The sequence below is a fragment of the Camelina sativa genome, chromosome 20 (assembly GCF_030686135.1).
Source record: "Camelina sativa cultivar CO46 ecotype springtype chromosome 20, ASM3068613v1".
NCBI classification, from domain to species: domain Eukaryota; kingdom Viridiplantae; phylum Streptophyta; class Magnoliopsida; order Brassicales; family Brassicaceae; genus Camelina; species Camelina sativa.
The window spans coordinates 8,808,558-8,834,155 of NC_141899.1; the positions used below are offsets into that span (position 1 = coordinate 8,808,558).

General features: G+C 37.4%; 3 protein-coding genes and 1 long non-coding RNA gene across 7 annotated transcripts; 1 reads left to right on the plus strand and 3 right to left on the minus strand.

The window, feature by feature from the left end:
- The first annotated feature begins 2,932 nt into the window (after positions 1 to 2,932).
- Positions 2,933 to 5,188, plus strand: LOC104770197 (inactive beta-amylase 9). Its single transcript, XM_010494586.2, has 3 exons — positions 2,933 to 3,437; positions 3,617 to 4,099; positions 4,191 to 5,188. The coding sequence occupies exons 1-3, from the start codon at positions 3,192 to 3,194 to the stop codon at positions 5,061 to 5,063; spliced, it is 1,602 nt and encodes a 533-aa protein (XP_010492888.2). The 5' UTR covers positions 2,933 to 3,191; the 3' UTR covers positions 5,064 to 5,188.
- A 181-nt stretch (positions 5,189 to 5,369) lies between these two features.
- Positions 5,370 to 8,016, minus strand: LOC104770198 (tubby-like F-box protein 11). The gene is made up of 5 exons (XM_010494588.2): positions 7,442 to 8,016; positions 7,055 to 7,142; positions 6,825 to 6,954; positions 6,384 to 6,563; positions 5,370 to 5,994 (listed from the first exon to the last, which is right to left on the minus strand). The coding sequence occupies exons 1-5, from the start codon at positions 7,751 to 7,753 to the stop codon at positions 5,520 to 5,522; spliced, it is 1,185 nt and encodes a 394-aa protein (XP_010492890.1). The 5' UTR covers positions 7,754 to 8,016; the 3' UTR covers positions 5,370 to 5,519.
- A 1,955-nt stretch (positions 8,017 to 9,971) lies between these two features.
- Positions 9,972 to 11,574, minus strand: LOC104757872 (uncharacterized). Of its 2 annotated transcripts, XR_015593986.1 has the most exons (5): positions 11,092 to 11,574; positions 10,626 to 10,704; positions 10,484 to 10,549; positions 10,101 to 10,351; positions 9,972 to 10,015 (listed from the first exon to the last, which is right to left on the minus strand). It is a non-coding gene; the product is annotated as an uncharacterized LOC104757872 (long non-coding RNA). The 2 variants fall into 2 exon arrangements; XR_015593987.1 differs by lacking the exon at positions 10,626 to 10,704 and having other exon boundaries at positions 11,092 to 11,433.
- A 2,533-nt stretch (positions 11,575 to 14,107) lies between these two features.
- LOC104770203 (uncharacterized) lies at positions 14,108 to 25,598 on the minus strand. Of its 3 annotated transcripts, XM_087505419.1 has the most exons (5): positions 25,340 to 25,502; positions 24,885 to 24,965; positions 24,701 to 24,781; positions 14,572 to 14,652; positions 14,108 to 14,477 (listed from the first exon to the last, which is right to left on the minus strand). In XM_087505419.1, the coding sequence occupies exons 2-5, from the start codon at positions 24,913 to 24,915 to the stop codon at positions 14,275 to 14,277; spliced, it is 396 nt and encodes a 131-aa protein (XP_087361545.1). In that variant the 5' UTR covers positions 24,916 to 24,965; positions 25,340 to 25,502; the 3' UTR covers positions 14,108 to 14,274. The 3 variants fall into 3 exon arrangements, 1 of the variants encoding a protein (XP_087361545.1); XR_015593133.1 differs by lacking the exons at positions 14,108 to 14,477; positions 14,572 to 14,652 and adding an exon at positions 24,235 to 24,604 and having other exon boundaries at positions 25,340 to 25,598; XR_015593132.1 differs by lacking the exons at positions 24,701 to 24,781; positions 24,885 to 24,965; positions 25,340 to 25,502 and adding an exon at positions 15,068 to 15,207.

Genomic DNA, 25,598 nt, shown 5'->3' on the forward strand with positions numbered 1-25,598 from the left:
TCTCATTTGTAAACCCAAACCATTATATAATTTCGTTCTACTTGTAAAATCTAAACCCTAACCATCTCATTTGTGAACCCAAACCGATATATAGTTTCATTCTAATTGTGAAATCTAAACCCTAACATCTCATTTGTGAACCCTAACCGACATATAATTTTGTTCTACTTGTAAAATCTAAACTCTAACCATCTTATTTGTGAACCCAAACCGACATATAATTTTGTTCTAATTGTAAAATTTAAACCTTAACCACCTTATTTGTAAACCCAAACCGACATATAATTTCATTTTAATTGTAAAATCTAAACCCTAACCACTTCATTTGTAAACCCAAACCGACATATAATTTTGTTCTAATTTTAAAAATCTAAACCAAGCCAATATTTAACTTTCCTTAATTAAAAGTATACATAATTTGTTTCTTTAATTTGGTTTGATTTTTAATTTAATTTTGATTTATTTTTTAAATGAAATATTAGATGGAAGATTCTGATTGGCTGAGAGAAGAGGGGGTGAATGGAGAGGTTTACCCCTAGGGGTGAACCTAAGTATTTTTCTATATATTTGGGTTAATCCGAAGTCATTATTAGTATAAAACGTTTTGTTGTTGTTGTTGTTGTTTGTTAAATAACGTGAGATTTGGGTTTCATGTTATTTGCATCCACTCGTGATTTAATCATAAAAAAATTCGTCAAAATATTGTGACGTAAAACAAGTGAAAAATTATGTGAGCTGTCATGTTTCAAAAAGAATTAGCGCTTTAGATGTTGATCGGAATTTTGACTTTTAATGAGAATGCGAATGTAATCCAAAGAGGATAAGAGAAATTCACGTACGTACGTAATAAAGAAAAACCTAATTCATGATTAAGAAAAACATGCTTGTATTCAAACGAAGTAGAATTGCCAAATATTGACTACATATTGAAGAAAATATAAAAATAATTCAATATTCGTTGCCTCGTTGGTGCACCGACTGTGAGCCATGTGAGAAAACATTAAAATACTTTTAGGACAAAAAAAAATAAAAAAATGGGATTGTAAGAGCGAGAGAAAATTCACGAAACGTAAACTTGTGAAGATTATGCTTGGACAATTGTGATTAAAGACAAATAAGTTTAGATAATTATATTTCAGTTAAAAATCAATCATGGCAATTGTAAACTAAGAATTTAGAAAATGGAAATCGTATACGCATTGATCAAGGTGGCAAGTGGAAGAAATGGTTTACTTGGTTCCGAATGTTTCAAACTCAAACCTACCTTACACGACGATCTTAAAGGCCTTTTGTTGGTTCCCAAACGCCAATTTCCTTGTTTTTAGTTTTAGTGATACATAAAGCGCCACGACGCCTCTCATTGCACATTTGCACTTGTCATGTAATAAACACGTAAATCATATGTCGTTTTAAAAGTCTTCGGAAATAAATTTCTAAAATAATTATTCTAGCTTTCTTTTTCTACTATATAGCCAGTACTAGATCCAACTAATAAGTAAACTATAGATGACGATGTTTTAATGGTTTGAGAATTTGCTATATGGGTTAAAAACCAACCAGAGTTCACTATTGGGTAACAACAGCTATATATCTTTACTGCAACTTGTAAAATGGATAAGTTACAAGACTCTATAAACAGCTATATCAAAACTAAAATCCACAACGTGTACACGTATTTTATCGTATTCCAAAACCATTAAAAAAAAAAAAAAAGATAAAATCTTAAAAACCACACAGAGAGAAGCAGAGAGAGGATGTGGTCGAAAAAACAAATCAATAGTCGCGGCTTCAGAGTACAGTACAGATTACAGAATCCAAAAGTGGGGGGAACATACTTGCATGGACCTGAGTCAGCATGGGTTTATTTAACCACCCATGTTACGACACGTGTTTACAAGTTGTCTGAACCAGTACTACTGTACGTTAAATTAAAAAATCACAGCCAGTTTAAATTTTTAAAAATAAGTCACACGCTCGTGACATCGTCAATGACAACTTGACATGACGTGGCTTTTTCTCATTACCACGTTGGCTTCTCGGTACAATACAATGTTATCCACTTATTACTGTTTCCGTTTTTAACGTAACGTCAATTTCGAACAACCTATGAATATGATTGTGTTTTCCCAATGATGGAAATAAATACAATTTCTTGTTCCTTGAGTCCTTTACTAGAGGGGCGAAGCCCATAATTTTCATAATATTGGCAAAGCAATCATAAAAATAAAATAAATAATAATACTCTCCATTATTATACACCAATCAGAACGTTTATGTTTATGGATATTGTTCGTTGAATCTTGCAATAATAGGTTTATACGGTTAACTTGGATAAGATTCCGATCTCCTCGGTATTCTTGAAATGAATAGATTTTTGTTTTTTTTTGTTTTTGGTCTTAATGTGAAGATGAAATGAATAGATTATAGTTGAAGAATAAATCAGTCGAAAAAATATGCTAAATTCCATACTACCACCGTACGCTACTCGTCTCAAACGATGAGATCGAGAAGTTTTTCAAATGCAATTAAGTTAAATATACATGGTCCTTTTTCAAACTAGTTTGAAACCATATTACATCTTTTTCTTATTGTTTTTTTGGTTAAAAACCATATTACATCTTGTTAATCAGATAAATGTATGAAGAAGAATTAGATTAAAATTTAAATAGCTGACCACAAAATTTAGTAAGTCAATAATCAAATATTGTATCATCTTTTTTTCCTCGATAAAACTATACCACTAGAAATACTTTTAAAAGTGTTGAAGGATATTACGTATCATGTGTTTGACAAAAATAAAATAAAATGATATGTGTATTCCTTAATAGTTTCAATTATTCGTGGTCATACTTTAAAAATATTTATTATTGAAAACGAAAATAATAATGAAAAAAGTGAAATATATAAGCGGCTACAAATATGAGAGCATCCTGGTAACGACACGTGTCATGTCCAAGTAGGCACCGTTTTATCCATTAAACGTTTCTCTCTTCCCTTATATAAACCAAATCCCATAATCCTCACGAAATCCACAAATCCGCAAAGCAAAAGCAAATAGAGTTTTGTGTTCCTTCTTTTGAGTCAAAGACGTTTTTTTTCATCGTAATCCATTTCTCTATCTACCGCTACAAATTTGGGTCTTTTTTTAGGTTTTTGTATTATCGATTCGTTTTTTCGTTTTGTAAAAAAAAATGGAAGTTTCAGTGATTGGAAACCCACAAACGAGGATCTGCAGAGCTGAATTAGCTTACAGAGAACTCGGATTTAGGTTCGGGTCCGTTGTAACCTCAGGCGAATCGAGAAATAATGTTACTTTCTTGAGCCAAAGCTCGAATTTCAAGGATCTCTCGATCCGTTGCTCTTCCAGATCTGTCAAATGCGAAGCCATCGTCTCCGATGGAGTCCCGTTTCTTAAATCCACTCCAAATTCTAAATCGGTAATTTTTATAACCCTCTTCTTAAAATTTTCAGATTTGTTCAGATCTGTTATAAAATTTGCCTAGTTGGGTCTTTGAGATAGAGCGTATGATACATAGAAACTTAATCAAGATTTGATTTTTACTTCTTTAATTGTGATCCAAATTCTGAGAACATGTTTTTTTGTTCTTTGTTGCAGCTTGAGAGCGTGAAGTTATTCGTTGGGCTTCCGCTAGACACAGTTTCAGAATGTAACAACGTGAACCACTTGAAAGCCATCACAGCTGGGCTCAAAGCTTTGAAGCTACTTGGTGTTGAAGGCATTGAGTTACCAATCTTTTGGGGAGTGGTTGAGAAACAAGCTTCAGGGAAATATGATTGGTCTGGTTACTTAGCAGTTGCTGAGATTGTTAAGAAGGTTGGACTCAAGCTTCACGCTTCGCTCTCTTTCCATGGATCGGTAAACCCGGGTATTGGTCTACCTGACTGGGTGGAAAAGATTGGTGAAGCTGAGCCAGGGGTCTTTTTTACGGACAGATATGGGAAACAGTACAAAGAGTGTTTGTCGTTTGCAGTTGATGATGTTCCTGTTCTTGATGGGAAGACACCTATGGAAGTTTACAGAGGTTTCTGTGAGAGTTTCAAGTCTGTTTTCTCTGATTACATGGGCAACACTATCACGGTACTATATCATCTTTGTTTTGCTCTTACATACTGAGTATGTCATGTCTACTCTGGTTCTAGTTCCTGATCTTTTGGTCATTGTTTTGCAGGGAATCACATTAGGTTTGGGACCTGACGGTGAGTTAAGATACCCTTCTCATCAACACGACGCCAAGCCCTCTGGCGCAGGAGAGTTCCAGTGTTATGACAAACACATGCTCTCCGCTCTCAAAGGCTACGCTGAATCCACAGGAAACCCTCTATGGGGACTTGGTGGTCCACACGATGCTCCTGCTTACGATCAACAGCCTCATTCCTCTTCCTTCTTCTCAGACGGCGGGTCTTGGGAATCTCAGTATGGTGATTTCTTCTTGTCTTGGTACTCGTCTCTTCTCACATCCCACGCAGACCATGTCCTCTCTGTTGCTTCATCTGCATTTAGCGGAATTGGAGTGCCTATATGTGGGAAGCTACCTCTCTTACACCAATGGAACAAGCTAAGATCTCAACCTTCCGAGTTAACAGCTGGATTCTACAGCCCTAATGGTCAAGACAGGTACGAAGCTATCGCGGAGATCTTCGCAAAGAACTCTTGTAGAATGATAATACCGGGAATGGATCTATCTGATGAGCATCAGTCACCTGAGTCTCTCTCAAGCCCCGAATCATTACTTGCCCACCTCAAAACAGCCTGCAAGAAACAAGGCGTGGTTGTTTCAGGGCAAAACTCGTCTGCTCCGGTTCCTGGTGGGTTCGAGAGAATCGTTGAGAATCTGAAGGATGAGAATGCAGGAATTGATCTGTTCACTTACCAGAGAATGGGAGCACTTTTCTTCTCCCCAGAGCATTTCCATGCTTTCACAGTCTTTGTCCGGAACCTGAGTCAATTTGAGTTGACCTCATACGATCAAGCAGCAGAGGTTGAAACCAAGACAGTGAACATAGGTTCAGGCACTGGTGCACCTAGTTTGCAGACCGCTTGAAGAAAATGCAATATGTAAATAAAAGAAAAGTCTCATGTTGTTTTAGCATTATATAGTTTTTGTCCCTAGTGTAAAATTATTTGCGACCATGTCTTCACAAAACTTAAATCCTGAAGCTTAAGACACATAACTTGTTTCGGTGTGAGTAATGGCACTACATAAGCAACAGAGTTGATAAATATCAGAAAAAAAAGAAGCACTAGAGTTGCTTTTGCAAGATAACAATTTTACAAAATGCCACACAAGTAAAGGAACTGTAACACTATCAAATACAAGATCATGAATGGTCTTTCAAAAGATCACGACTTACAAAAGATGCTACATAACATTAGGAACTGTAACATTATCAAATACAAGATCTCAAATGTTCTTATAAAAGATCACAATTTACAAAATGCTACAAAATGCTCTTTTGAAAGATAAATACAGACGATGCCTTTGAAAAAGTTTTACAAATCATTCACAAGCGATTCTAGTCTCAAAGCTGCTCAAGCAAATGGCAAACGCCTGGAAAGCTGAGATAGGGTATCCATAGTCCATCGTGAACATATCTTTCCCGACTTTCCCAAACTGCAGTATTATTCGCTCGTTCTGCCTCTCCGGTGACGACCCCATGCCACCGCCACTGACACTGGTAGGTGCTGCCGCCGCCACCAGCTGAAAGTTCTTCACTGAAGCCACTGTGACACGGCCATGGAAATTCAAGCACCAACAACGTAGCTGCTCGTGCCACCGTGGTGTCTTGTTACTCAGCACTAATGGTGTTTCTTTCAAGTGGCTAGAGCTGCTCCGCAATGGTTTTGATTGAGACCTGGAGAAAGTTGACCGAGTACCGAGGAATGGAAACTCTGATGGTTCCGAAGCTACTCCTTGGGACTCCATTGCGCTTGTAGGTATTGTGTCCATTAGACACTGCATCTTTCTTGGTCCCCTGTTAGTGCCATCAAGAAGATTACAAATCAGATTTGATTGAAATCAAAGGTTGCCAATCTGGTTTAACCAAAACAAACCGGACACTTAGAACCAAAGATAAATCTGATTAAAACTTTAATTTGTTTGAAAAAACTGAATATGAACCGCAACCACAACAAACCGAAGTGAATGCTATTCGCCTTCTATATTTCAAAAGTTTGGAAAATTCAAGAATGGAAATATCAATACCATTTTCAGGAACTCTTTCCAAGAATCTCTAGTTTTGATTTTAAAAACTATGACTTAATCTACCAGACCAAAGAGACGTTGGAGAAAAGTTTACATGAAAATTTGAGATAGAGAATATTTCAAATTGGGAAATTAAATCTGACGATAAAAATTCAGTACCGTGATCCTAACACATTCAGCTCGTATGTGATATGAGCGACAGGGTAACTTCCAAGAGGAACTTTTGATGAGACTTTTGCAGGATTAGAAGAAGATCGGCTCTTTCTCAACTTTGTGGCTCCCGTTGATGGCAGCAGGTTTCCATCAAAGACTGTGAATTTCGTTCCTAGGAAGTTTGATCTTCCACAAGTTTAGAAAGAGCAAATTATCAACATTGAGTGTAGATAGAGAGATAATAATATAAACAAGAGCTTTTATATATCAACAGCAAAAATAAAACAGGCAAAGCAACTCTATTGGGCATTCAGATTACTCGATCATGTTAAGTATGTCTAATCCATCAATGCCAATCTCAAAATGCTAACAATATGATAAGACTCTTGAATCAATATTGAAAACTTTGAATCAGTAACCAAAGTGTGTGATCATATATATACGCACCTCACTTTACCAACATAGGCTTGGCTTCTCCTGGACATATCATCAGAACGCAAAGAGATAATGTAATCAGTGCAAGTTGTGTGCTTCAACTTACAAGCAGCAAGCAGAAACTTACCATCATCCGTTAATGCTGCGCGGACAGACACATAAAAGAAAGTTAGTCAATCTATAAAATTGCAGAACCAAGAAACGAGAAATGAAAAAAAAAACTCCAATAGATTGATGCTCACAGTTGGTTAATCCAAGATATAGATGATACGATTGTGTAACTCGATTACGTTTGATGAAACACTGAACCAGAGAATTCCTTGGACCAGGCTGCAAAATGATACAAACGAACAAAGCAAGAAACTTTTATTAGCCTCTTCTATTAGAACAACATTTCAATAGAAGCTACTCAGCATTTGAGACTAATACAAACGCAAACACAGAGAGAGCAGCGTTTGCTAAATTCTCAATCTTTTAGTTGACAAGGTCGAAGCTCTCAATCACGACACCACAACCACAACATCGAATTCAGGTTTTTTCAATTTTGTCTAGAATTTTAAAAAATGGTCAACAACAAAAAAAAAAAAAAAAAAAATCAAACTTTATGTCTTAATTCAATCAAACTTTACCTGCTTGAGAGAGATTGGAAAAGTCAACTTAGAAGAGATCTGCGGGACAGCGACGGTTTCGTTCATAAGTAACCGCCAGCTACGGCAAACGCCGGCGCAAGCCACCACGCTACGTCGTGAAGGCCATTCGCCACCGTCAGCTGCCTCGACCCGAATCAGAATCTCCCTTAAAAGCTCTTCAGGGAGCTCTGACCAACGGTGATCTTGCGATGACCCATGAGTTGTTGAATCGGCAGCTGCAGCTGCGGCAAGATCATGGACCACACGATGTGGCCTCGAGCGCATCTCAAGGATTAAGCTACGTAAGGTCATGCGACTTCTAGGAATACTCTAAAAAGTTGGGTTTGTTTTATTTTAAAGAGATGGATCGGTGAAGATGGTTTTGGGGTTTTAGGTGGAAGAAGAAGAAGAAGAAGTGGTGGTGGTGGTGGTGTTGTTGTTGTTGAGAGGAACGAAGTAGATTGATCTCAACAATTATTGTGAGAGAGAGAGAGAGAGTGCTTTATGAAAAATTTTACTTTTGTTTTTTTTTTTTGCATTTTTTGTTCTTTGGGTCTTAAATAAAAATTACCATTATTATACCAGTCGGCAAAAAAGGTACATTATAAAAAACAAAAAGAAAAAAAAAAAAGAAAAAAAGGAGGAAAATAACTTTTAGCTTATTTGGAATTTGTATTTTAAGACAATTTTTGTTTTTTAGACAAATGTTGAGTTTATCCTTAAAAATATATATTCTCTTGATGTTGAATTTCATTTTGATAATTCCATAAAATGACAGAAACAATAATGTTTTTATACTATTGTTACACCTCGACAAACATTTATGCATATAAGTATTTAAATTAAGGAAAATCAAATTGTTTATCTGGTAATAAAATGTGGGAATCATGACCATATGTATATATATTATTTGAGTTGAATATTATGCTACCAATACCATTGGAAAAATACAATTCTGGTTGTTAAGAAATTAATAAAAACCAATGGTGGCTGAGAAAATTGGTGGGTTGGATAAGATTCCATTTTTTTGTTTAAAAGGCAAATAATAATTTCAATTTCAAAAAAAATTAACTGACGTTTTTCTTTTTACACATTTGTTTGATAGGTAAATTCATAGTTTTTCATACCACATATAGTAGTACGGTAGAAAGTAAACATAATTTATATTCTTATCAGTTTAACATATATATATATATATATATATATATATATATATATATTAATCTTATCTTTTAAAAATATCAATCAGGTATATAACCCCGAATAAGGAAGGTGAAACATATTTTTGTATTAATAAATAAAATAATACTCCCTCCGTTTCAAAATATAGGATGTTTTAGTAGAAACACACATATTAAGAAAAAGTTACTTTTAAAAAGTTTAACCAATTATACCCAAGACTGCATAATAGAAAATATAAAATTAATCTAAAAGTTGCATAGAAAGTTGGAAACATCCTATATTATGAAACAAAAATAATCCTCTGAACATCCTATATTATGAAACGGAGGGAGTACAAAACTTAAAAAGACAACTCATGTGGGCTATATAAAATAAGTCAATAAAACAAAAGATATTAGGAGGTCATGGTCCACTTATAAATATCTAACCATCGCTCCTAAATGTAGTAGTAACTAGTAACCGAACCGTAGCCCATCCTCTCGATCTCTCTCATTCGGTCCCCTTCCTAGTTCATTTATTACCTTCGATGTTGTGTAGCAAGCAATGCGACTTTTTAAGATGGAGAAGAAAAGCTTTTCAAAATAGTATACAACCAGATTTGAAAGATACTATATATATATATATATATATATATATATATGAGAAAAAATCATAGAAATTGAGGGATTTAAAGTTATATCACACGTAGCTTGACTTTTGAAGAGAAGATAAGATACCAATTACCATGTCTTAACGAATAAATCTGTATATTGGTTAATTGACTTTGATATTATGTATACTACTACTACTTCTACGTGCGATGTAGTTTGAACTATGTATATTCTTATTAGACCATCATTAGTGGAGTAACCCATTATAGTTACTCTCATATTAATTAATTATATAAATAATCATAAATTAAGTAAAACAATCCTAAAAGAACTTAAGCAAAATCACTCTATTACTAGAGAACCCAAAGAAGGTTGCTCAAGCATTTAAACAATAATTTTTTAATTTGAGTTTATTAATTATAAAACTTTAATTATTTAAAATAACAAAGCAATTATTTAATTTGTTATTATTACATAAAATAGAAAACAATAAAATTTTACAAACTTCAATTGATATGAGAAACTCGAAATTCAAAAAACCCAAAAGAAAGAAAACTCTATTATTTTCATCAATCAAAGGTACAAAAGTAAAAGTTACTTTTGAGCTTGTATCATTCCTTCGTATGGCACTGAGGAGAATGAAGAAAAAACTCTTCACCAAGCACAATCTTCTTCACCTTCTTCTTGCAAGAAGTATACCCGAAACTATAGCTGTCCCTGCAACTACCATTGCCACTGATGATATTATCCTCTTTACCGTAAAGACTGACTTGTCGCTCGGTATCTCCATTAGATCATTCATCTACAGTTTCCATATGAAACGAAAATAAAGCACAATCCAAAATAAAATTAAGCTCCTTCATTTAGAGGTTGAAACAACATCAGACCGTTATAGATTGCTTCCAATTCTTCTTGATTCCTTTGATATGCCCTTTCCCGATAACTGCCACAACCGAACTATGCTCACTTGCAACTCTCAGCAAAGAGGATGCCATGTACCTGCAAATTTCTTATACCAGGAGATAGTTTGGATGTGAAAAGTCGATGGAAAATCGTTAAATCTTATCTACTTGGAGCCAACACCATCTGAAGCCCAGTACCAACACATAGCTAAGAGAGCTGCAGGGTTATTTTTGAACTGAAAGAAAAAAGAAATTCATAAGCTATAGAATAAGTCATGGTTACTAAAACAAGCTGCAACAAATAAAATTCTTCTTCAACAAAACAAGAAGTGGTAGTTCTAAAACAAGCTGCAACAAGTAAGACTTACTGAAGTTGTTCTAGTAGCCTCATCCATTATTTTGGCACCGGTAAGCATCTCTCTAATATTAATCCCCTATATGATGTCAATGCATTAACATACATAAAAGCAATGAGTGATCATACTAAGTTTAAGCTTATGTACCAATTACCTCTATCTCCACTATGAGAAACACGTAAAATACTAAGTCATGCTCGCCAATATCAAGACCAACCATCATATAAAACTGCCTGTGTAAACAACGGTATATAGTACACACCTTTGAGATAACAATCACTAAAGTCGTGGCAAGCTCTGCCCCAAGTTGTGCAACCAAGGACAGAGCAGCTAAAAGCCGATCCCCTGCATCTCAATCCAAGCTTTGCGATATTTTTTTCTTAATGATAACTAAACTCTTAAGACTAATCCCAAATTACAAAAAAACTTATCAAGACATCTAATACAAAGAGATTACAATATTAGTGAATGAAGCAGCTCACAGGAATTGAAACTTACGCAGATTCAATATCTTCTTTGTCTCTAATCCGTTTCATTACAGATCTCAATTCACTCATACCTCAATTACAACATTAACTTATTTTGAAAGATGTGGATAAATATATGAGAGTGTATTAAACCTGAGCTTGTTTCGTGGAAGCTATGGCTTGAAGGTCAACGCCAGCATGAGAGAAAGTGTTCCCATGAGACCACCAATGAAAGCTCCTTGGACACCGCTCATGGTTGAGACTACGGCGGCTTCCACTGGTATTGATTGTTTCGATAGCCAAGTCTTGAAACCAGTTTCTATTTCCTTGAATTTAACCTGGAACTGCTGAATTGGATTCTGCTGAGGTGAATCACTATGAGTTTTAGGGATTCCGTCGAGAGAGAGAAGAGAGAAGAGAGAAGAGAGAAGATAGCGAAAGAAGGAAAAGAAAATGACAAAATTTTTTTTTTTTAAATTAAACCTGCAACCAACCAAAACATGCCACATAGCGTTACTTATGCCGTTCCTCAATTCCTTCCTGTAGTAACGTTTCTCTGCTTAATGGACTGAATGTTGGGGTTTTTAATTTTTTTTTAGCCCCAAAAATAAGAGTAACTGGGAGAGAATTCCCCAGTAAAATGCTCTTAGGCCGCCGCTATATACTCGAGACAAAAACGTTTGGGAAGACACACACGTCCATGATTCATCATTAACCATAGATAAATTTTGTGTATTCGTTTGTATAAAGAAACACTGGATGGGTGGGTAGTAGCGTAGGTTAGCATTTTGCTTCTTCTTTTATTCTTTTTTTCATATTCGAATGATTGGTTAACCCAAAAGCGGGTGCTTTAACTATTAATGCCGCATTCTCCTTTGTGGTTTTGTCCCTTTCTTCTTTTAAAGCCAAACCTAACTTATTTTGTTGACAAATAGACAAAAAGGTATACCAGTAGTCCAGTACATAGTTTTCGATTAAAAGAAAAAGAGAATAGTTCTAGATAAGTACGAAGTTCTTACTTTAATTAATTAATCCTGTCATGTTCCGGGCTCGATCGGTACCTCCACGCATGGTATTTTAGGTTTAATCTATAATTAAAGAGATATTTACGCATATTTTATTGTATGATTTTTTTTTACGTTTAGTTTAATCACATTTCAGTTGTGTACAATGTGTCGACATTTGTTAATCAATGAGCTATTTCATAAAATACAGTTTCAGGTTTATAATCTGTATTATATATACACAGTTAATAGCTAAGTTTCATATCTTTTGAACCGACCATGATCTCCTTCACGTCTCTTAGTTTCACCGCATATTTCCTCCCTCTCGTTTATTTCATGATATTGTGTATCCTGTTTAAAAAACAAACATAGAATACAGTAATTAATTACTCAACCGATCAAAATATGCATTTTTTAGAGTTTCTTTTTTCTTTTTCTCTTATACACATACAAATGATATTAACTTTGACATAAACATATAAAAGTTATAATTTTGGAATAAATTTTCGGTTTCAGCATTAGACCCCAAACAAATACATAGACAAGATTGGCTTAACCCGGTTTTGCTACTGATTTATTCTCACCTGTTTAATTTTTGGTATGGCCCGAGTTCTTTAAAGCCGTTTTAGTTTGTGGGTTTTTTAAAATTCAGGCCTGGGCCTAGGTCTCTTGGGGGTGGGGAGTGATATGTGGTCAGTATCAGACAGCTGAAATTTGTTTGGTTTGCGAACTCGAGACTTTGTTTGTTGGGTAAAAATAGTCAAGGAGTTAAAGTGAACTGGACTTCATTTGAAGCTTGTCTGTTACTCTGTTATATACTTGTATATCGTTTAAGTGTTTGCTGCAACAAGAAACATAGCGTGCGTGTTCATATAGTGATTTAATTTCGTGCGTCGCTTGTTAAATCATAACCAAGAAACTTCCAGATTGTGATGTTCTATGAGATTTCTTGTTTTTAGGTAGTGGGATCTGTTCCAAAATAAAAAGATAGTGGAATTTTTTCTATTTTTTGTTCTGGTTTAGATTTCTTTAAATCTTGCATGTTAATTTTGTTTTTCATCTTCTCATCGATTAGTACTCTTTGATAAACTAAGATTTCGAACCCAAATCCATGGAGTATTTTAATTTAACGTCTAAGACTATAAGAACAAACTTCACATGCATGATTCGTTGTACGACGAATATTAATCTACCGGTCATTCATTTGGTGAAACAAACGTATAGTGGTCTTTTTTTCCCTTTTCTTTTATACTTATTTAACATCTATAGTGTGACTAATGATCATGAGTTCATGACTGAAATCAAATCACAGTGTAATTTTTGTTTTTCTCTCTTCTTACTATGTTTTTTACAATCCTGCACTGATCTTCATCAAAGCTAGTTCGCTTAGTCGCTTGCGTTTGTTTAGAGTTTAGGCTTGATGTTTTCCATGCAAAATAGTATGTTAATTATTTTTCAGCTAATGAAAATGCATGTTGAAAACGAAGTTCTATCGTTGTCATACAGATTAAAAATGATAAAATGTGTTTGATTTGTTAATGAAAATATATATATATATATATATATTATATAGATTTTTATCGAGTATGGGTTTCTTTTATATCCTTACAAGAAATATTGACATTATTAGGACACCAAAAACGCTACTATAGATATTTGGTAGCAATTTCATAAACGCTAGAACATAAGAAGCTATAATAGCCCTTTCACATATCATAGCTTTTTTTTGTATGCTATGAAAGGTTTACCTATTATATCGCTATCGGTCTACTATTTTATACTTTATTCTAACGCATTTTCAGTGCTATTATGTTTGGTTTTATAGAAAATATTTTGAGTTGTTTAATATATTATAATGACACATTCGATGTGTTGTTGAATATTGTTTCGTGACATTATGGTTCTCAAATTTAACTTTATAGTAACACAAAAAGTTTCCTATAGAAAAGTATTGTATAACAATTTTTATTGTTATTTTGTAATTTTTAATGGCTATTGTACGTTACTATAACATCGTTAATAATAGCATATGGGAAATGCTGTTGAATATTGTTTCTTATTTTTGTTTTCGTGATATGATATACATTGTCCTGGCTTATGTAATATTTATCATGGCACTAAGAAAATGCTGTTTAACTTGCAATGGTATTTAGATCTATATTGAATTGCATCAAATATAATTTGTCATTTGAAATATTGAATAAAATGTAATTTGCTTTAATTTATGAAAGACAATGATATCATAAAATATCATATTACATAAAGTTTTAAAGTTAACAAAGTCTAAACATAACATGAACTCTAAGAGTGATTGCTACCATGCCATTATTCTTCAAGGAGCGTTGCCTCCTGAGGACCCTCCTTTTTCTACTTTTGGGCGTTTCATAGGAGTGGAGTTGAGTGCATTGTTTGAGAGGTTTCGGATGAACAGTGGATCTTCTTGATCTTGCTCACCTTGTTGTGTGAGTTTTGGTATAACGTTCATCGCGGGGATGCAGCATACAATTTCTTTAGCTTTCATTGAAACAATTGTTTCTGCATTGATAAATATGATAGTTGTTTAGATAGGTCTTTTTATTGATCAACAACAACAACAATTTTGGGTATAGATCTTCTTGATCTTGCTCACCTTGTTGTGTGAGTTTCGGTATAACGTTCCTTGCGGGGATGCAACATATGATTTCTTTAGCTTCCATTGAAACAACTGTTTCTGCATTGATAAATATGATAGTTTTTAGATAGGTTTCTTTATATTGATCAACAATAACAATCAACAACAATTGTGGGTATAGATCTTCTTGATCTAACAACAATCAAAAGAAAACAGTTTCATTCAATCAAAAATTATAACTTTGGCTTGAATGAAAAAAATGTGTTAGAACCTGTTACTATGATTTTGAGCTCCTAACTTGAAAACGAGAAGATCTATTACAATTGATTATACAAAGAGGAAAAAAAATGAAGATCCATACCCAAAATTAAACGATTGAACAAAAAGGGAAAAAAGAAAGATCTATACCCAAAATTAAACGAGAAGATTTATACCCAAAATTAAACGATTTGGGACTACAATCGATTGAACAAAGATCTGATTCAACAGAAAGAGAAAAAAAAAGGAAGAAAACCTTTAGATTCGGCAGAGATGATCAAAGGGATTCGAGTTTCGCAGTAGATTTAATCGGCGATTTGATACTTCAAGTATCAATGAAGCTTCCACAATCCATAGTTTATTGGATTTGCATCATCATTATCGATTAAATAGACAAAAAAGATATTGAGATGTACAGAAGTAAAAGGATAAGATTATTTAAGAGTTGATTGATGATCGTTAGATTTCTTCTAATCAATGGTAGATATGAAGAATTTGGTGATCCGCACCTTAATGAATTAACCAATGAAATAATTGTTTAAATATTTATATGTTAATAGTATAACATATTGTTATTTTTATTTGTATTAATTTTGGAATATGGTGTAAAAATAATATAAAAATTGAAGTTTCATATTTAAGATTTTTTAGAGACTTGTCATTCTGAGAACTTGGACTTGCTGAGTTTTACGAAGATACTTGAATATGAGGAGATTTAGAAATTACATGAGACATTTCATTATGAGATATTGTACTTGCTGCTTTAGATGGAGATGATTGACGAACAGGAGATTCATTCGTTGTTGTCTCAAACACAAATCTATTTGCAGGCCATGCTACAAAACAATTTAAAGAATCATGCAAAGTTCTCATGTCTACTGTAGGCCTCCATAGGTATTGTAACGCCCCTGAACCGTCCTATGGCCAGACGGCCACGGACCGCCCCTGGATGCTACTATGGAAACGTTCACCAACGATTCGGCCGAGGTTCAAGAACACATCAAGATCCTTAGCCAGTCCGTCGGTGGCGTTCCGACTGCATGAAACATCTTTTAGGCTTTGCAACCCTTGAGACATCCCAGGCGTTGAGCCGATTCGGACAAAGTCTATATCAGTTATGACTCGTACGAATAAGAAATCTGGATATATTAAATACTTAAAGAGTTTATTACAAAACGGTAACCATAAGGTTTAAGGAGTTCGAGTTTAAGGCTTAGAGCCAAAGGTTGTTTACAAAATAACATACTTTATTTTACAATAGACACACAAACTACACCGGGGTCCTACTCGTTCACCACGCCCTCTAGTTCCCTCTAGGGTTTCCTGCAAGGCAAACACAGTTCCGTAATTAATCATAAAGATTACTTAGTGAGCTTAGGATTCCTGCAAAATCATAATAAATCCCAAACCCCAAACCCCATAACAAACGATCAAGCAAGCATGCAAGCCACAAGCAATAAAGCAATCAAGCAGGCAAGCAAACAATCAAACAATCAGAGATAGCATGCAGAAGATAATGCGCTAAGCAAATTAATCTAGCGAGCAATAACAACAGCACAACAACAACAACAATAAACTTGAATAAAATAAAAGAGTTTTAGACAAGTTTAATTTATGGGCCCGGTATGCTTCCTCTCCTCAACACCCTTTTTGAACAACTGCACTGCAACCACAAAGGCATGCAACCGGACTTCACTTAGAGCCACACCGTCGTGTAGACAGCTTCGGCTAGGGTAGCGACCCCAGTAACCTCCCGCTCTTCTTTCTAGACCCTACAACTCACAACATGAGTTACATGCCGCGGCTGCATGCTGGTACGGAAATAGTCTGAGGACAGCCATACCCTAGTCTTACTACGCTAGCCGGACTTTGTCGTGGACTAAACGCATTAAGACTTCAACAAAGTTGATACTTGAGTTCTTATGGTTTTTAAGCACATAAATTTACAAGTATCGAACCTAGTTACCACCCTTGTTACTAGAACATTTCGAACTAGCAACCGGTGTAACCTCACAACACATGCATTTAAACAAGAAAATCAAACATGAAATTCAAGTAAATGCAATTATATGCTCATGCAAATCGTGCACTAGATGGAAGTATTTAATCCCCATCTAGCCCGGTGAAATGTGCCTGAACTCACAGAAAACTGGCGATCTCTTGTAAGGAGTGGTCGGATTTTCTTGATGGCGTTCTTTTCGCGGCAGCACATCGGATCCTTTCCCTTGTTGCAATCGAGTTCCTTCCTGATGCAACACTTGATGGTGGTCGATAATCTTGTCTTGAACTCTACTTTCTTCATTCTCTCTTTCTCACCCTTTCTCTCCTTTCTCTCTTCCTCACCCTTTCTCTCCTTTCTTTCTTTTCTCTTCTTCTTCTTTTGGTTTTGCGAAAATGAGAAAGGGGGGTGAGCTTCTTTTATAGGGAGTTTGGGATGTTTGGCGAGCCAATGCGTGTGGAACGAGTGTTCCTCTTTGGTGCCACCAAATTGCTTGTTTTACACTTGTCCAACAAAATCTTCTTTGTTTCCACTTACTCGCGCATGAAACGTCATTGGCCGCTTTTAGAAAGGGGAAATGATGGTGTCTTCCACTCTCCCTTGCATGAGATGCGATTGGCCACACCCAAAAAGGTGATAGTGATTTTGTCTCCCACTATCTTGCATGAAATGCGATTGGTCAATTAGAGGAGACAAAAGCTTCTTAAAATCTTGAACTTTGTCTGGTCGTGTCAGCGGTACCGCGGTACGGTCGGTGGTACAAGGCACGGTCCGTCTCATCCGTGACTTCTCTGTCCAGTCCTTACTTGGTCATTCTTCGGCCATCGTCCAAAATTTCTCGGTCCTTCGGTAATTCCTCGGACACACTTCGGCAATTCTCGGTCTTTCGTCCTTGCCTTCTTTCCGAGATACTTCCCAGGCCTTTTGGTCATGGGTTTTTAATTGGTTTCTACCTTGTAGTGAGGGTCACTACATTCTCCCTTCCCCCCTTAATAGAATTTGTCCCGATTTCCATTAGGATCTGACGGCCCTGCTCCATCTTCTTCGACAAACAACGAAGGATACATAGCTCGAATCCTATCCTCATCTTCTCTAGTGGTGACCTTGCAGTTCTGCTTTCCCCATAATACTTGTATTTGAGGAATGCTCATGTTCTTTAACTTCCGCGTTCTTCGTTCTCCGATTCTAAACGTTCCTTCAGGATATGTGAGATTTGACTCCAATTCCTCGATAGGCTTGGGTATAATCATAGTAGGATCGTGTACATGGTTCCGTAGTTGTGAAACGTGGAAGACTTTGTGTAATCGCATAACCTTTGGTAGGCTACCTCTAAAACTCTCTTCTCAATCCGGTATGGTCCAATGAACCTTACCGCGAGCTTTCCCACTTTACCAAACCGATCCTTCCCTTTTTGTGGTGCGACCTTCAAGTACACCATGTGATGTGATCGCAGGACGTGACCTCAGCCAAGAAGACCAAGACACGCCGGACGCGACCGAGACGCCTGACCAAGACGCATCGGACGCGACCAGGGCAACCTCTTCAGACGCGGCCAAGGCTCCAACGATCCTTCCCGGAGCCACCACACGTTCCAAGGGCTCAGCAAAGGCGGCCAAACAGCGGCTCAACCTATTTGTTCGAACCTACGTCCAACACCAGCCACCCCACGAAGACTCCGAAGGTTCAGTCCGCTTAGTCTTCACTCTTACCCAAGAGTGAAGACGGTCAAGTCGTTAAGCGTGGAAGTGTACTCTTTTTCCTCACTCCGGGTTTGTCCCAATGGGTTTACCGGAGAAGGTTTTAACGAGGCATGGAGCTAAACGCAAAACGCCTAAAGGCTAAGTTGCTTCACGCACAAGGCCAAGGCGGTTATCTCTTTTTCCCTCTTATTTTTGGTTTAATTTTGAACTTGAGAATATTCTCTTTTGATCCTATGTTTGTGAACGTTAGAGAGTGTTTGTGGCTAAGCGTATTAGTCAAAAGGTGGCGATATGTTCTCTTTGTAAAGGGGACACGTCAAAAGGACGATGTGCGGATCAAGATGAATCCGCGTGTCCTTAAGCTCCTATCTAGACCTAGCTATTTAAACTCTCCTTAAGCCCTTGTTCCTCATTAGACTTGTATGAAAATAAAACTTTTCCTCAAGAGAGATTCTTGAAACTTGTCTCACTCTTCTCTTTCTTCAATCCGGGATTGAACCTTGAGAAAACCCTAACAATCCTCGAACCGGGTTCGCCCTTGTTAGAGACCGTATCAAGAGGAGAGCCAAAACTCTTGTGTCGTCACTCGATCCATCCGTATTTCCCCTCACTTCGTTTCCATCTGTGCTCTTCTTAAACTCGAGTCCTCTTTCAACAGTTCTCGAGTTTCCCCACGAATCACCTCAAATCATCCCTGCTATCGTTTCCCCTCGTCGACGTCCACCCGCTCGTTCCGCATCCGCACTGTCCGATTGAACCGTTCGTGGCTTCTCGACGTATCTCCCAAACGGCACGTTTGAATTCATTCAAACTCCGTTTCCCTTGTTTGATTCTCTCCTAGATCCGAAGCCCAGAACCTCGGCCGAGGAAAGTTTCACCGACTGAACGTTGACCGAGAGCTCAAGCCGCGTCCGTACCGCGATCGTACTGTGACCGTGTCCTCAGGTCACATCACCATGTCTCCAACTTCAAATTCCACTTCTTGCGTTTTACGATCTGCGTACTTCTTCTGGCGATCTTGAGCTTTCTTCATGCTTTCTCGAATCAACTTGATCTTTTCTGTGGTCTCATCAATCAACTTGTGATTGAAACTCGTCCTTTCCCCAATTTCCATCCAACAGAATGGCGTTCGACAAGGTCTTCCGTACATAGCTTCGAACAGTGACATGCCGATGCTTGAGTTATAACTGTTGTTATAGGTAAATTCAAGCAACGGTAGATTCTTCTCCCAATCAGAAGACCACTCCAATGCACATAGTTAAGGCATATCTTCTATGGTTTGGATAGTTCTATCTGTCTGCCCATCGGTCTCCGGGTGGAATGAGGTGCTCATGTGAACATCCGTTCCCAATGCTCTATGTAAATCCTGCCAAAACATCGATGCGAATTTTGGATCACGGTCGGAGACGATGTTTGCTGGCACTCCATGCAGCTTCAAAATCTCGTTGATATACTTTTCCGCTAAAATCGGTGCTTGATTTGTACTCCTCAATGGAACCAAGTGGGCTAACTTTGTCAAACGATCGACCACTACCCATACTGAGTCGTTGATTTGTCCTTTTTTTGTGGGTAGACCGGTGATGAAGTCCATCGAGATAGAGTCCCATTTCCATGCTGGTATGGGCAAGTTGCAAAGTAAACCTGCTGGAACTTGATGCTCTACCTTGATTCTTTGACATGAGTCACACTGGCTTACCCATCTTGCTACTGCTCTCTTCAATCAAGGCCAATGGTAATACCTGCGCACGTCCTTGTACATCTTGTTGCTTCCAGGGTGAATACTCAATTCTGAGCTGTGGGATGCTCTTAGTATCTCCTCTCGCAGTCCACTCCGTTCAGGTACTGTGATTCTTCCATTAAGTAGTAAAGTGCCATCATCTGCTATGTGGTAACCACTAGCATTTGGTCCGTCTAAATTCTTCAACTCCCCAATGATCTTCTTCAGGTTCTCGTCCTTGGGCTGCTCTTCACGGATTCGTTGTACTAAACTTGCTTGAGTTACAGCTTGTAGACCCAACGGCTCACTAGATTCTCCTTCTAAGGCTAGAAGCATTACCTTCTTCAGCTCGTCGGCTAGAGACTCCACATCTCTTTCGACGTCAACTTGTGCTTTCCTACGGCTTATTGCATCTGCCACTACATTCGCTTTGCCTGGGTGGTACTGGATCTTCAAGTCGTAATCGGCAATGAAGATCTGGTTGCGTGAACAACTATTTAAGACTTTGATGATCCGTAAATACCTGAACCGCTTTTCCATACAGATATGATCTCCATATCCTTAATGCAAACACCACGGCTGCCATCTCTAGGTAATGTGTGGGGTAATTCTCTTCATGCTTTCTTAACTGTCTGGAGGCATAGACAATTACTCTGTCTCCTTGCATTATAACGCATCCGACACCAACTCTTGATGCATCTGTGTACACGACATACGGCTGATTTGGCTCTGGTAGAGCTAAAATTGGTGTCATTGTCAGTGCTCCATTTAACTTTCTAAAAGCGTCTTCCACCTCTTCACTCCAAATGAAAGGTACTCATTTACCGGTGAGTCGTGTTAAGGGTTTCGCAATGGATGAAAACACCTTTACGAATTTCCGTTAATAGCCTGCGAGGCCTAAGAAACTTCTAACCTCTGACACGGATGTTGGCTTCAGCCAATCCTGAATCGCGACAATCTTCTCTGGGTCGGCGGACATGCCTTACTCCGAGACTCGGTGTCCTAGGAACCCAATTTCCCTTTGCCAGAACTTGCACTTGCTTAACTTGGCGAACAGTTTCTTCTCCCTTAGTCTCTCTAACACCTTCCTCAAATGCTCTTTATGTTCTTCAGCACTCCGTGAATATATAAGGATGTCATCAATGAATATTATCACGAATTGATCCAAATAATCATCAAATACCTCGTTCATTAGTCGCATGAATGCTTCTGGCGCGTTGGTAAGTCCAAACGGCATTACTACGAACTCATATTGGCCATATCTTGTTCGAAAGGCTGTCTTCATCACATCTGGTTCTGCAATCGAGATTTGGTGGTAGCCGGAGGCTAAGTCAGTCTTCGAAAACCAGCTTGCTCCTCTGAGTTGATCTAACAGCTCATCAATATGTGGCAACGGATACTTGTCCTTGATGGTTATGTTATTGATTCCTCGGTAATGAATACACAAACACATGCTCCCATCTTTCTTCTTAACAAATAGCACTAGGGCTCCCCATGGCGAAGAACTTGGTTGAATAAACCCTTTTTCCAACAAGTCTTCTAGCTGAGTCTTAAGTTCAGCTAACTCGCCTAGTGCCATGCGATATGGCGCTTTAGCAATTGGGGTTGCTCCAGGCTCAAGGCTTATGGTAAAAGGATGACTTCTCGGTGGAGGCAATCCTTCTAATGGTCTGAATACATCTTCGTAGTCCTTGACAACTGTGATGTCCTTAACTTCCAGATTTTCCTTGTCATCTCCTCCAGTGGCGATACGAGTGACTAGATAAACACTCCCTTCATCGAACGATCTCCCAATTCTTATCGTTGATGCGAAATATGCCTTTTTGCTTGGGCTAATTCCGTAGAAAACTAGAGGTGTCCGTCCTCCATTTTCAAATATGCTCCTACTACAGTCTATATGGGCTTGGTGTTCCGATAACCAATCCATCCCTAATATATCATCAAACCTCTCCATCGGCATTACAAGCGGATTTACCGGGAGATTTTCATCTTGCAAGATTATCGACACATATCTAAACATTCTTCTAGTCTTCAGAAGCGGTTGATTATCAGCGGTGTAAATGTTGATATTCACTTCCTCTTCTTCACACAAGGCTCCAAACTTGTCGGCCACTTCAGGAGTCACAAAACTATTGGACGCTCCCGAATCGAACAATACATGTGTGGGGTTACCACCATCAAGTAATATTCCTAAATGCAAAACAAATATAAAAATGCAAATGCAAAAAAAAAAAACTAAACACGCAATCACACAATCACACAATCAATCATAAGAGAGTTAGAACCCAATCAAACCTATTATAGGGCCTTTCGCAGGCTTTGGAGATTTGGGTGGCTCTACTCCTAAAACAAAAACATTAGCTTGAGTTGCTTGTTTCTTTGCTGGGGCTTCCTTCACTTGCTGTATTGAGCACGGTTCATAGTTTGGGCGTTCAGTTTGGTCGGCCTTGATGGACATGAGGTCGCATAGTGTCCCATTTCACCACAGTAGAAACATGTGACGAACGACAAATTGGAATTCTTAGCTTCTGCAACTGTTGGACAAGCTCGAGCAAAGTGTCTAAGTTGACCACACATAAAGCATCCTCTAGGATCAAGGTTGCTCATTGTACGTCCTCCTTGGTTGACAGTCATATTGACTTTACCATGGTTCGCACTCATGTTCAACCCTGCTACTTGGTTCACCCTCCGAAGATTCACGATCTTGTTCTGTTGTACTGGTTCCTTCTTTTTCTCTCGGGCCGTAACTTCTTTCTCCAACTCTATACCTCCCTCAACATTAACTGCTCTCGCCTCCACTTTAGCGACGCTTCTGTATGTCAAGGCGTGTAAGCTTCCTTTTATCTCTGGCCTAAGCCCGTTAAGGAATCTACGGACTATAGCCACTTCATCATCATTGCCTTGGTACAAATACCTCCTAAGTCGGGTAAAGATTTGTCCATAGGCTAGAACGCTCATATCTCCTTGCTCTAGACGCAGGAACTGATTCTCTAATCGATCACGAGACTCTGGTGGAAAGTACTTCTGCTCAAATTCTCTCTTAAAGATTTCCCATGTTATGGGCTAGTAGCGGTAGCGAGTAACTACGGTGTTCCACCACGCACGGGCATCCTCTTCCAAGAAGCTGATCGCGATTGCTCTCTTGAACTCTTCCGGGCATCTTGATGTTTCGAAATTTGTCTCCAATTCTCTTATCCATCTGTCTGCAAACACCGTGTTCTACTCTCCCTTGAACTTGCGGAGTCCTAAGTTTCACATCATTATTACCAACTTCAGAAAGTTATCTGATGGAGTTTCAGCTGGCTGGTTTCCTTGGTTCTATTGTTGTTGTTGGATCATGTGGTTTAAAAGGTTTTGTATCATCTTCAGTGTTTGCTGGGTCTCTGGTATACTCTGTTCATTCGGGTCTCCTCCACGACCTTGGTCTCTCCTTGGCATACTTGGATTCAGGTTGGTAGCAAACGGTCCAACTGGCGAATACTCTCTAAAAGGCGGGTACACGTACTCAGGTGTATTTTACCGAGTAGAACTTGTTGGTGAGTACCTCGGCATCGCACCGGGCACATCCCATTCAGGCATATACATGTTTGGTTCGTAAATGCCTGCAAACGACTCATCTCCTTGCTCATCTCCAAAACGCGGACCCCATTCCTCCGGACCCCATCTCCAAATATTTTAAGTTGTTTAATATATTATAATGACACACTGGATGTGTTGTTGGATATTGTTTCGTGACAGTATGGTTCTCGAATTTAACCCTATAGTAGCACAAAAATTTTGCTATAGAAAAGTATTGTATAACAATTTTTATTGTTATTTTGTAAATTTTAATGGCTATTGTACATTGCTATAACAACGTTAATAATAGCATATGGGAAATGCTGTTGAATATTGTTTCTTATTTTTGTTTTCGTGATATGATATAGATTGTCCTGGCTTACGTAATATTTATCATGGCACTAAGAAAATGCTGCTTAACTTGCAATGGTATTTAGATCTATATTGAATTGCATCAAATATAATTTGTCATTTGAAACATTGAATAAAATGTAATTTGCTTTAATTTATGAAAGACAATGATATCATAAAATATCATATTACATAAAGTTTTAAAGTTAACAAAGTCTAAACATAACAAGAACTCTAAGAGTGATTGCTACCATGCCATTATTCTTCAAGGAGCGTTGCCTCCTGAGGACCCTCCTTTTTCTACTTTTGGGCGTTTGATTGGAGTGGAATTGAGTGCATTGTTTTGGAGGTTTTGAATGAACAGTGGATCTTCTTGATCTTGCTCACCTTGTTGTGTGAGTTTTGGTATAACTTTCATCGCGGGGATGCAACATACAATTTCTTCAGCTTCCATTGAAACAACTGTTTCTGCATTGATAAATATGATAGTTGTTTTGATAGGTTTCTTTTTATTGATCAACAACAACAACAATTTTGGGTATAGATCTTCTTGATCATGCTCACCTTGTTGTGTGAGTTTTGGTATAACGTTTCTTGCGGGGATGCAGCATATGATTTCTTTAGCTTCCATTGAAACAACTGTTTCTGCATTGATAAATATGATAGCTTTTTAGATAGGTTTCTTTTTATTGATCAACAACAACAATCAACAACAATTGTGGGTATAGATCTTCATGATCTTGCTCACCTTGTTGTGTGAGTTTCGGTTTAGCGCTCATTGCGGGGATGCAGCATACAATTTGTTTAGCTTCCGTTGAAATAATAGTTTCTGCATTGATAAATATGATAGTTGTTTAGATAGATTTCATTTAATAAATCAACAACAACAACAATCAAAAGAAAATTGTTTCATTCAATCAAAAATTATAACTTTGGCTTGAATGAAAAAATGTGTTAGAACCTGTTACTATGATTTTTGGCTCCTAACTTGAAAATAAGAAGATCTATTACAATTGATTATACAAAGAGGAAAACAAATGAAGATCTATACCCAAAATTAAACGATTGAACAAAAAGGGAAAAAAGAAAGATCTATACCCAAAATTAAACAAGAAGATCTATACCCAAAATTAAACGATTCGGGACTGCAATCGATTGAACAAAGATCTGATTCAGCAGAAAGAGAGAAAAAAGGAAGAAAACCTTTAGATTCGGCAGAGATGATCAAAGGGATTCGAGTTTTGCAGTAGATTTAATCGGCGATTTTTTTTTTTTTTTTGACGATCAATCGGTGATTTGATACTTCAAGCGTCAATGAAGCTTCCAGAATCCAGAGTTTATTGGATTTGCATCGTCCTTATCGATTAAGTAGACAAAAAAAGATATCGAGATATATAGAAGTAAAAGGATAAGATTATTTAATTGTTGATTGATGATCGTTAGATTTCTTCTAATCAACGAT